The sequence below is a fragment of the Rousettus aegyptiacus genome, unplaced genomic scaffold (genome assembly GCF_014176215.1).
Source record: "Rousettus aegyptiacus isolate mRouAeg1 unplaced genomic scaffold, mRouAeg1.p scaffold_m13_p_2, whole genome shotgun sequence".
Taxonomy (NCBI): domain Eukaryota; kingdom Metazoa; phylum Chordata; class Mammalia; order Chiroptera; family Pteropodidae; genus Rousettus; species Rousettus aegyptiacus.
In genome coordinates this window covers 41,724,479-41,737,529 of record NW_023416295.1, presented here as the reverse complement: position 1 = coordinate 41,737,529, position 13,051 = coordinate 41,724,479, and the positions used below count along the sequence as shown (strand labels likewise).

Here is a 13,051-nt window from a genome sequence, read left to right as displayed (position 1 = left end):
AATGTAATGACAGCAAATCACACTATATCACTGACTTGTTCTGAATGTTTAAAATGCAAAGAAAGTCACCTACTGGTAAGATGTCCTCGGCAAGCAGCTAGCACAGGAAGAAAAAAAAAAAAGAAGAATGCTATCACAACCATTTAAAGAGTTACTTCCCAATAAAATTAAAGAATCATATATTTTGCTCTTCATTGTTGCCGTTCGGATCTGTCAGCACAATATGATAAACACAATTGATAACTCCACAGGATTCAACACAGCGCACGAAAGAATCTGTTACTGACACCCCAGATCCCAGCATCCAAGTTTTAGAATAAAAATGCTCACCTCTGCTAGGAAGTCCACTCCACATCCTGGCAGGGCTCTGACCAGCTTTGAGAGCTATCAAGTTGGATAAAGAAAACTTCCAGTATGTGACCAGTGTAGTGCACAGTGCTACCAAGACTTGGCTCCAGCCCTGATAATCCGTGTGACAGTACCACACTATATCAGTGCAGCTCCAAACCTTCCCAGATGCTGGTTTATTGCACTGTTCACTGAAAATCCTTTACACGCTAGCAACATTTTAGAGAAGGACAAGCACACTCTGAGTCATTTGTAAAGAAAGCAGAGCAATTCCAATTCTATATCTCCACGCGTGCTGAAACCAGAAGCACTGTCAACCTACAAGTCTGAGGTAGATTTAAGCCGAGAAACAGGCAACCTAAGCCTTCATTATCAATGCATGAAATCAGCCACTGTGATCAAATTCAAGCAAACCACACAAAAAAGGATATGATTATGAAAGGCTCCACAGATTTAGTACCAAACCTTGTGGAATGAAGACTCATCTATTGAAATTGTGTAAATGTTAAAAATAGCTCTGGCTTTTCAACAATGAGCCAGATACAAAGAAGAAATCAGTAGTCTATATTATAAGGACTTATCATAAAAGCTAGAAAAATCACAAAAATAGCTGTAGGTTCCTGGGATTTTTCTATAGACAAATGAAATCACTAGAGGCTATTACAGTTATAACACACAAAAAAAGTCTATATGTCTATATATTTGACACAGATAGGCATTAAAGAGCAAGTTTAAATATCCTTTAACCCCTGTGTGCCTGTCTCTAAATTAAAATAATAATGATAGTAAAAACGTGCAGGGCTATGCTAACAGCAGGGCAAAATACCATTAATTTTACTCTAAGACAAATTTTTAAAGAGATATTTAAATACATTCTATATAACAAGAAAATAAACATTCAAGGTAGAGACTATTTGAAACACCATAGTCTTTGACTGTTTATTATTTTTTAAAACTCTATAGCTAAATTCATACATTCTTACCCCAGCCACCCCAAATTTATATCTTTACCTTTCATTACCTTTCCTCTTTCATTACTATAAGATGCAAGAGCCAGTTGACAAAGTATTTAAAAGGAACAAGGTAGCTATACCCTAGAAAGTAGCAGCAATGATTTGAGATCCATTGATACAGAAATTTGAAGTGTGCATGCAAAGTACAAAACAAAAAAGATATAAAATATTTATCAAAAATTGCAAAAATTACTGGAAGGAATTCCTAGTAGATGCCATTGATAAAGCACACATTTAAGGTTCTATTCAGATTTTTTTTTAAAATGGGTTTGGGGTCCTTATTAAATCTCTAAAGCAGAGTGAATCAGGATCCAATAAAGGAGGCAATTTCTGATTTGAGGATCTTCTGTAATGACTTGTGTTCAGTTCTGGCAATAATGCTAGTTCTTAGGTACCACATTTAGTAGTGTCTACAACCCAAAACATCTATGTAAAAATAAGCAATACACCAAAACATACATTTACATAACAGTATTTTGGAGCAATGTTAAAAATGGCACACCCATGGGTATCCTCATTATGTTCCTACCTGTAGAGTTGACCCCTTACAAGCCACTGGTTAGACACCCTTCCTTGAAGACAGTTATAGACTTACATGAATGGACACATACACACATGTAAGTGTGTATGTACATGTACCTAGATTATAGCAAAATGCACTTATCCTATCCTTTGTAGCTCCTTTTTCTGTCTGAATTTGTTTTGTGACTCATGATGCCCCTAGGACAACATTGAAATTTACTGTGAGAAATGATATTGGGCATCTTGTCAGCAATTGCTTAGTAGTGTTCTCTCATTCTGTCTCTCTCTCTCTCTCTCTCTCTCTCTCTCTCTCTCTCTCTCTCTCTCTCTCTCTGCTTTTTCTGTGTTAAAAAATATTCCATGAAAGATTGTGTGCCTAAAATTCTTTTTTATTATTATCATACATGCAGCTCCTTAGTAATAAAAGTTTAAAATGAAGCCATAATATTTGATGATAGATCCTTAATCTCTTATCTAAAACCCTTAGTGCCAGATGCATTTCAGAATTAAAATGCTTTCAAATTTTAGAAAGAGAATACTCTGCATATACCATGAATTACATAATGACTCTAGTTGGGTCTAGAGTGATACTCTATAATCAGACACATTAACATTTCTGTAGTAAAACATGTGCATATTCATACTAGATAAGATAAGGGCGATCATCAACCTCACATCATGTCAGGTCAGGTTTTACCATTAGAAAACCATGTTTTCATAGCTTCTTGAATTTCAGGAATTGTAAAAAAGAGATTATAGACCTGTAGAAATGGTTACCTAAACTGTTATATGATTAAGGACTGGGAAATGGTACCTAAGCAAATGTTCTCTTGCTTGGGCAAGAAATTTTGAAATTAGCATTACTTTAATAGGATGGGCAAAAAAAAAAAAAAAAAAAAAATATGCGAGAAGGTGCTATTAAGACTGAGACACAAAGCAGAGCAGAGATGTGGCTATAATGCAAAATGACAAAACTAGGGCATGGGAATGGAAGGCAAGAAAAAGCCATTCAGAATTACTATGTCAAGAAAATAACAAAACAAAAAGATACTATCAACCACTCACTGATTACCTAATTTATACTTAGTAATGTAAAAGATACTTGATATAAATATTTCTTTTAGCAACCTACTTTATAATTTTCAAAAGGAAAATTTCAAAGGAAAGATATATTTTCAAAATGAGACATAAAACATTGGGTAATTTCAGCCTCTTCTCTTTGTACCCAGAAGCAAAATGTTCATGTTAAACAACCCATGTGAAAATGTCGGAAACAAAAAATAATCTTCACTTTATGAAGTAAAGGGCCTTATTTTATTTTTGTATGGTATGTACTATTTGGTGTAGGAGTGCTTAGAAATCACTTGTAGGAAAATATGTAGTGATTTTTTATTTTTACCATCAATATTCAAATGATTAAACTTTAAAATCCATGAAAAAATATATTCCTAAGAAATATGAATATTGCATTTTTACTTGGAGTTTTCCTATATTTCTCAAATAAATAATTTTTAATAATAAGTACATTAATAAACTTTTAATATAGCATTGACACTAGACTTAAGACTTTGGGCCTAAATCATTCACCATCTTCTAAGACAGGGGTAACGGCCCATTGCCTATTAGGAACCGGGCTGCACAGCAGGAAGTGAGCAGTGGGCGACCTAAGCTTCATCTGTATTTGCAGTGGCTCCCCAGTGTTATCATCGCCTCAGCTCCACCTCAGAATGTCAGGCATCAGATTCTCATAGGAGCACTGGTCCCTGGTGCCAAAGAGGCTAAGCCTCACTGCTCTAGAGATCTTGATCAAAGGGCACAAAGTTGTAGTTATGCAGAATGAATGAGACTAGCAATCTACTATACAATGTGATGAGTACAATTAATAACACCATAATGAATACTGTAAATCTGTTAAGAGAGTAGATTTCAGGTGCTTTCTCTATATACAAAAAAGTAATTATATCTGGAGATGAAAATACTGATTGGTTTGACTTTAGTAATCATTTCACTATGTAAATGTATACCAAATCATCATGTTGTGCACCTTAAATATATGCAATTGTTCTTTTTATATAATAAAAATATTTTTAAAATAGAAAAAGACTATAGGTATCCCTCCAAAAAAAAGAATATTGCTTGAGTGCCTTAAGTATATACAATTGTTAATTGTATATAATAAAAATATTTTAAAAATTAAAAAATCTATAGGTATCCCCCCAATAAAGAACATTGCTTGAGTGCTTAAATTTGCAGTGGAGAGACGTTCTAGAGGCGTTTATTAGAACACTGGTCTTCCTATTCACTATAAAAAGTATAGCAGAATGTGTACTTCTAATCTTAGTATCTAGAATATGATCACAAAGTTAATTTCTATGTGAAGAAAAAAAAACTGCATTTATTCATTTTAGAAAGTACAGCATAATTTGGTGAAATCTTTCCCTAGCAACCAAAATAATACCCTGGTGTTTTGATGAAATTATTGCAACTTCTAAAAGTAACTGATTATCTAGAGTGGGTAACTCCCAAGGATCAAAATCAGCATTGTCTTATATACCTTTTACATCAAGTCTACATAAGAAAAAAATTAACTTCCAGCATCTGTTGGCCAAGATCTCTGGATTGCAAAGCGGACTCACCAGAGGGTAGGCTCTTAAAATGAAATGGGTCAACATGATGTAAATGTCATCACAATTTGGCCCATAAAAAAATACAATAACCAGACCACCCAGTTCCTGCAAACTCTTCATGTAATTATGAGAAAAGCAAACCCGTTTCACACCCTGCCTAAGAACCAGCTCCAGAAAACCATAAGTGCCAAGGATCAACACCAACCCCTTGGTCAGCTGTAACATTCCACAGGGATGCCTAACTTGGATGGATGCCCAAGAGTCTCCTTGGCTTTGATGCTGTTAAGGTATTGACAGTAGAACATTTTTATGAAGAAAGTAAGTCAGTCATGGTGACAACAAATTTACCCCAAAGTGAAAAAAAAAAAACCCCACTAATTTTAAATTTCTATTGAACCAGCTATCAAAAGCCTTTTTCTCTGGATTCATTTAAAATAAGTAACACACACACACACACACACACACACACACACACACACACACACACTTCTAAGACACTGAGATTTTAGGTGGGCTCTTAATGATTCAAATCACTAGCCACTCAAACACTTACATAACTGTCTAAGATTCACTTTCCACATTGAAAGGTGTCAGTACCTGGTTTTTAAACCAAAACAATATAAACATCTATCTCTTAATAAATATAATAAGTTCATAGTCCAAAGAATTCTTAAAGTAAAAGACTATCAATCCACTAAAAATGGGCCATTCATTTTAATTTTTTTTCTCAAAGTTCCATTCAAACTCCTTTATATATCAATTCCTTAGAGTTCCGTACTTATATAATTGACTTTTTAAAACCACTTGTACAGAAAAAATATGGAGCTGTACTATAATGACTTTTTCAGTCTACCTTAGGTATAGTTTAAGATTTCTGACACCATCCAAAATGGCTGTGGATCTACCTCAAAGCATTTAAGGGGTTGGAATTATAACTTGAGCCTTCATTCTATTTCCAAATTGCTTTACTCTCATTCATAAGGAGCCTCAATTTCAATAAACCTATAATATAAGTCTCAATTAAATTTACCTAGGGAGCACAGATGTGGAATACTAACTTTATTCTTGTTTGAAAGAATAAAATTCAGATTTGGTAAAATACTTTGAAATTAACAGTTATCAATCCTGGGTAAGACAAAGGGTCAGAAAAGTATATCAATACTCCTTCCACTGTGTTATCACTGGGTCTGACTTATTCCAAATAAGAGACAATTCCTGGACTATCTCTGAAGGAGCTGAGATTTATACCAAGGAAACCAAATACCCTCTTTTCAAGGATCCAATCTGGTATATTTTGACCAAGATTCTTTTTCCTTGTAAGTCTATCCTTTCATGAGAAACTATAGGAAGTCAGATGAGCCTTACCTAAAAAAATGAGCTATGTAATAATTGTTTCATGAAAAGATTTTTATAAACTTATAATTAAGGAATCTAGGGAAATAAATGCATTGTAAATAATTTAATCCACCTGCCTCCACATTAAAATGTTTTATTTACTAGTGCACTTACTAGTAGAAACTCATTGATACTTTATTGATGGTTTGTTATCGTTTCACCGTGGTACTTATATTTGCAAAAGATTTCTTGGTTAAATGATAAATGGTAGACTCATCAAAAATGAAGAAAAAGCAAGCATTTGAAGCCATGTTTCTACTGCAAAAGTAAAAGACATTATCATATTGATGAATGCTAGTCCTGTTTCTGCATCTATCACACAAACCTGTTTGCTTTATTAAACATTTATGTTCATATAGAATACTTCTTAAAATGAACTACAATCTTTCCAGACAGAGGGCAATATTAGATATTTAAGTAATACTTTTCACTCCTGAAATCTGGAGAAAAATCTCCCCTATCCCTTTTTCTCTCTCTTTTCTCACCACACACATACACAACACACACAACACAAACACCCTGATATCTCTTCTATATGCAAAGAAGATGATCATAAAAAGCCTGCCAAATGAGGGTGCTCGTGCCCACACATGCATGTCACACATATCCTCACCCTTCTGTAATTTTCTGCTTTTCATATTCATTAATAAATTCCAGCAAAATGTACGATTAGGAATGAGGAAACTATCTTACTTTCAATATACTTGTGGCACCATCTTGTGGTGATTCTATAGGGTTACAGTTTCAAGTTTAAGTTCCAAGGTTCAAAAATGTCTGAGAAAATTCTTTTAAAGATGTTTTATATTTTAAATATATATATATGAGATGGAGTAGGAGAAATTTGGCCTATGCATTAGAGGCCCATATACATATTTTAATGGTTATAATACCTATCACAGGGCCCTGATTCATAAGCTATTTCTTTAATGTTAAATAGGAATAAAAGATCATTAGAAGGGAGGGGGTACAAAACAGTTCAGGATCCTGAAGGATCCTGAAAAAATCAAAGAGAAACACAGAATATAGCAACAGAGAAAAAACATTCCATACAACACTACAAATGACAACTCATCTTCCAATTTTGTTCTCCATTTCCCTTCCAAACCACTACCTCTATTTCCTGCTGCAAAATCCCCTGGTTTTATCATCCTTACCTTCTCCCCCCACCCCCAAAGTGTCTTCAACTTAAAATCTACTCAAACTCAGTTCAAAATTCCTAAGGCCAAATAAAAGATGCCATTTCTCACATGCAGAGACAGACTCTGTTTTCTACCATTGGAATTTGGACTGGTCTTGTGACTAGCTCTGACCCTATTTTTGCAGTAGCTGCAGCTTCTGCTCTTGCTGTCTTGCAATGAACTGTGTAATGAAGCCTAGCCTAAGTAACTCGAAGAGAAGAATTGACTGGTGAATGTGATCCAGCCTACAGTCAGCACCAGTTGCCAGATGAATGTGTGAGGCCATCTTCGGCCATCCAACTTACAGCTGTGTGAGTGACCTCCAGTGAGTCCAGGATAAGACAATCTATAGAAATTATCCCTGAAAGTATAGTCTTAAATCCAGAATAAGAACCTAGCTGAGACCAGCCTCAATCTCTGACCCCAGAATCATAGTTAAAATGAAGTATCATTTTAAAAAATTTCTAGTATCTCCTACCTACTTTCCCAACTTCTCTTTATTTCATTCTTAGTTCTCCCACTCAGTTTCAGCCATATCTCGGCTTTTTAGACATACCAAGCTTTTTCTCAAGTTAAGATTTTAAACATTCTCTTTACTCCCTTAGAATCACGTTTCTCTCCTCTATTTGCTTGACTAACTCCTGTTTAGTCTTAAAAGATTAGTCATAAATGTGATTAGAAATTCTTTTGGAATTAATCGAAAATGAGAAAGAAAATGGGCATTTTAGTTAATATGCAACTGAGAAAAACAAATATTAGATAATAAGGAAATAGTCATGAATTCTCATTTTTACTTTGCAAAAAAATATGTTTTAAAAGTTAGGAGAGGTAATGAGAGGTAATGTAGAGTGAAAGACAGATCTTAGACTTTGAATCTTTGTGTGGCCTTAGGAAAGGCTTCCAAAATTCTCAGTTTTCTAATGTATAATCTGAGGAAAATTGTGCCTATCTTGCTGAGTTCTGAGGACTGAAGTCATTATTTCAGTCTTTTCATAATAACCTCTATGTCCATTGCACCTCAAATCAAATACAGATGTGTCTCTCTAACCACAATTCAACGGAACCTCCATACTCTGGGCCTGATGTTTCATAGTTTAGTATTATTTGGGCCACACTAGTGAGTACCAAGGGGAGGGTCAGAGGTCACCCCCTTAGAGAGAATATCTTCCCATTCTGAGGAAATATAGATACAAAAAGCCTCAAAATACAAGCAATCATCCCCACCATAATCCTTGCGGTAACCTGATTCTCTAGGACAGGCACAAACGTTCCTTGAAGATGCAAGGAGAATAAAATGTAAAGTTAACATTTATTACACTGTCTGGTGATTTACCTGCTTATGATTAGAAGAGGAATGGTATCATAGTTTTATGTATCGCTAACCGATCTGTGGGGAAAGCCTCTGAACAGCAAAAGCTGGCCTTAACGCATAAACAGGTTGCGTCCAGAGAGACAACTTACATTCTCTTGTTTTCTGGCTCAACTTCCACATCAGGTGCACTGTCTGAGCAACAAGCAATTTCTGCTCAACCTAACAATCTGTAGATGGAAGGCGGTAACACCATAGTGAAGAATAATGCCACAGAGTTAAGCGTATTCCAAATCCAGCTGACACCTAACCTCTTTAATCCTCATCCATGTTGTATGTAATAATAACAGTACCTTGTTTATAAATCTGTTATGAAGATTCAAATGAGGTAACCTCCTTAGCACAATACCTGGCTCAAGAAAAGACCCCATTCATCCACTTAACCACAGCCTTTCAGTCTGCCTTCACTGTTTTTATGATACTATAGAAGGTGCAAAGTTGCTTATAAAGTTCCCAGTTAGGGGTGAGGGTTGGTTGATGGGGTTGGGGTGGAGGTGGGGAGCTCATGTCACTCTATTTCCATAACATCAACTCTCTCTTTCCATGGGTCAGTGGATTCCCCAGGAGAAAACAAGGAGCACAGAAGGCCACCTTTCTCTTTTCTGACCATTTCTGAATTACAGATTTATTTAAGGTAAGAAGCTCCTTTTCTTGATATAAATTCTCCTCAGTGGGTTAGATGTTGTTCTCAAAGTGTGATTTTGAACCAGGAGCTTCCTCTTCCAGGAACTTGTTAGAAATGCAAGTTCTCAGGTTCTGCCCCAGGCCAACTGAATCAGAAACTCTGGGTTTGGAGCCCAGTTATCTTCATTTTAGCACACCTTTCAGGTGATTCTGATGTACTCTAAAATTTGAGAGCCACTGGGTTAGATTATCAATCATTCACACACAAATTGCTTTAAATTTCTTAAATTCAGATCCACCTCAGAGAATAAGAATGGTGAATGGGATAGTAATAAAAAATAGGTCTCAGCCTTTGATAGCAGAGGGCAGGATGAGGGTCACTAGCCACCATACACAGAGAATAAATGTGGTCAATTTTATCTGGACTTGGGAAGCTGTACGTGGCGCATGGAAAATAACCTCTGTATAGTCATGTGATATCCTCGGACCACAACACCTAAGCAAGGATGTCAGGGTGTGATGGGGAGGCTCCAGGTTGACATAAATCAGAGTGCGATACAAAGGGAACTTAGGAGAGCTCTGAATTTCAGCGGCTGTCCCTTATTTTTTTCCATGTGTGTTTGGGCAGCTGTGTTTTTTCTGATGCCTCTGTTCCCACGAGACAAAGAAGATCCATTCCTGTTCCAGCCACTTTCTACTTTGACAGAGGGATCTCTCCTTTTCTCCAATCATATTTCACTCCGATAATAACAAACTATTTATAGTTTACACCTACGTGCATTTGCTTTGCTGTTCTCTATACCTGGAATGTTGCTTATCCTTGAATAACTTGAAACTCATCTTTGAATATTCACCTCAAATAGCACCTCCTCAAGGAAGACTTCTCTGATCTCTGTAAAGTTAACCATTCCCTTCTCTGCGCCACATCTAGCTTATGTGTAGACCTATCATTATTCTTAGCATATCATATTGTTATTGATTTATTTAGATATCTATCTTCTCTTGACATCTTAAACAAAATAAAATAAAGATTGTGCTTTAGTAATTTCTATAAAGTACACGTGTGATTATTTTTATAAAGCCAAGCCCCAAAGTTTTGTTCATTATCATCTTTGATAATGGTACCAGAAGACTGGGCATTCTAGGTCACCTTTATTAAGATTTTTTTTAATTAAAACCTTTGTTGAGATAGCGATTCACATACAGTCGTAAAAAGTAATACTACGAGTTCCCTTGAACACTTTATCCAGTTTCCGCTGATGGTAACATCCTATAAAACTACAGACTAATCCCTATCAGTAGGCTGACATGAATGCAATCTACCAATCTCATTCAGACTTCTCCAGTTTGCTTGTTTTGAGTTTATTTTTTCTCTTCTTTTCTAGCTTAAATAGGGACTTACTTATTAGAGACTTTTTCCTCATTTCTAATACAAGCACTTGGTGCTATAAATTTCTCTATCCGCACTGTTTTAATTACATTCCACACATTTTGATATGTTGTTCTTCCATTTTCACCCAGTTCTATGTGTTTCTTATTTCCTTTGGGCCTTACTATTTGACTCATGGATTATTTAAGAGATAATGCTATTTAATTTTTTCCCTGTTGGTTTTCTATTACTAATTTCTACTTTAATGCCCTTACGGTCAGAGAACATACTGTGTATGATTATAACTCTATTAAATGTGTTAAGGTTTGTCTTATGGCCCCCAATATGGTCTTTCTTGGTGAATATTCCATGGACACTTAAAAAAAATTATATGTATTCTGTTGTTGAGTGGACTTCCACATAAATTAGTTAAATCTTTTCAGTTGATTGTGTTTTCAGATCTTCTATATCCTTGCTGATTTTCTCTCTAGTAATTCTATCAGCTGTGGTGAGGAGGGTGTTGAAGTCCTCAGCAATAATTGTGGATTTATTTATTTCTTCTTTCAGCTCTATCAATTTTGTTTCATGTATTTTAAGGCTCTGTTGTTTGGTGCACGAACATTTAAGATCATTATATCAGCGGGTTGAACCTTTTATCATAATGTAAGGTCTCTCTTTGTCTCTAGTAATTTTCTTTGTTCTCAAGTTTACCTTATCAGATATTAATGTAGATACTCTTGCCTTTTTTTAAAATTATTGTTTGTATGTCATATTCCTTTCTATCTTTTTACTTTCAACCTACCTATGTCGTCAATTGTAAAGTGTTTTTCTGGTAGGCAGCATATATTTGGGTAATTTTTTTTTTCATCTGCTCTGAAAATCTGTCTTTTGATTGATATATTTAGGCCATTTACATTTAAGGTAATTATTAATACGTCAGTCCTTAAGTCTGTATTTTATTATTTGTTTTCTATTTGTTACTCCTGGTTCTCATTTCTGTTTCTCTTTTTTTTTTTTTTTTGTCATCCTGTGGGTTACATGAATATTTTTAGGATTCCATCTTGATTTAATTATATTCTTTTTGATTGTATCTCTCTGTATAGTCTTTAGAGTGGTTACTATGGCTATTATAATATAGACACTTATGAAAATCTACTGGATCACCATTTAGCTACTTCACATGAAGTACAGAAAACTTACTTCCATTTAGGTCCTTTTAACTTCCCCATTTTAAAATATCATTGTCTTGAGTATCAGACTGTTATAATTTTGTCTCAGTCATCAAATATGATTTATAAAACATAAAAGGAAAAGGCTAGTATGTGGACTAATGTTATGTGTCAGCTCGAGTGGGCCACTGGGTGCCCAGATATTTGGTTAAACATTATTCTGGGTGTTTCTGGCAGTTTGAATTTGGATGACTTACACATTTAAATTTATAGACTAAACAAAACAGATCGCTCACCCTAGTGTAGGTGGGTCTCATCCAGTCGGTTGAAAGCCTGAATAGGACAAAAGGCTGAGCCTCTTCTGAATAGGAGGGAATTCCTCCTACCTGACTGCCTTTGGCCTGGGACATCAGATTTTTTCCTGCCTTCTCAGTTGAACCGCAACACCAGCTCTTCCTGGGTCTCGAGCCTGACAGCCTTGGATAGAAGTACACCATCCTCTCTAGCTTTCTGACTGCAGATCTTAGGACTTGTCCGCCTCCTCGCTCGTGTGAGCCAAGGCATTACAATAAATATTTTTATTATATATGTATATATACATATAAACGTACACATATACATATACATCCTATTGATTCTGTTTCACTAGAGTACTCTAATATAGATAGTTTGTGTGTTCCTATATTTCTGCTTTTCCCATTGTCTTTTCTTCCTTCCTAAAGCTCAAAGATTAGTTCTTTGTCATTTTCTTTCTATTTGAAAAACTTCCTTTAGCCAAGACAAATAAACAAACAAACAAAAACCTCTTTGAAAGATAAACCTACTAATGATACATTCCTTTGTCTCATACAAACCCACCCCACATGGCAAACAGAAACTTATTCTCAGGCAGTTTGGAGTACCTCTCTCCTGGGAGTTGCTCTAGATTTGAGGGTCAAGGTTTTTGGGTCAGATGCTGAGGGGCTTACTGTGTGCCAAGGCCCACATAGGAAGGTTTGTGGCCTGGCTGTCATTTATGCACATAGGCATCTGCTGATTTTTATTTCTGTCTGGTGTTTGGTTATTGGCTCATACCAGTACTTTGGTGTGTTCCCTTATTCCCAGCCATGAGGGCTCTTTAGGAAGGCTTGCACTCATGGTTATGTGGGAAATAGTTCCCTGCCTCTGCTCCAATCTAGGATATAGGAAAAACAGCTTCCCTGCTCTCCTCAAACACCCCTCTGTGGTTTCCGGTTTCACCCCGCAGCCATGTGCTCACTAAGCCCACCAGAAATCAGGACGCAGCCTCAGGTCACCTGCCCGCCCTTGCCAGGGGTAAGAAACACTGCGTCTTACTACCTTTGCATACCCTTTGAGGGATGGAAGCATGCAACTACTTGTCTAAATCCAAGATTCTTCTGTGGTTTCTGTTATTTTCACCCACTCCATAGGACTGGA

At 35.9% G+C, this 13,051-nt stretch overlaps 1 protein-coding gene across 6 annotated transcripts in view; it reads right to left on the bottom strand.

Annotated features, from left to right (window-relative positions):
* ZNF385B (zinc finger protein 385B) overlaps positions 1-13,051 on the bottom strand; it is a 351,566-nt gene that overhangs the window by 250,457 nt on the left and 88,058 nt on the right. The window contains exons 1-2 of one of the 6 annotated variants that reach the window (XM_036238025.1): positions 331-2,198; positions 74-97 (exon numbers count right to left, since the gene is read on the bottom strand). The exons of 4 other annotated variants lie outside the window; for them this stretch is intronic. In XM_036238025.1, coding sequence (XP_036093918.1) covers positions 74-97; positions 331-355 — 49 coding nt within the window. In that variant the 5' untranslated portion in view covers positions 356-2,198. Of the gene's footprint in view, positions 1-73; positions 2,199-13,051 lie in introns of those variants that run through there. One more of the 6 variants, XM_036238026.1, reaches the window with a different exon arrangement.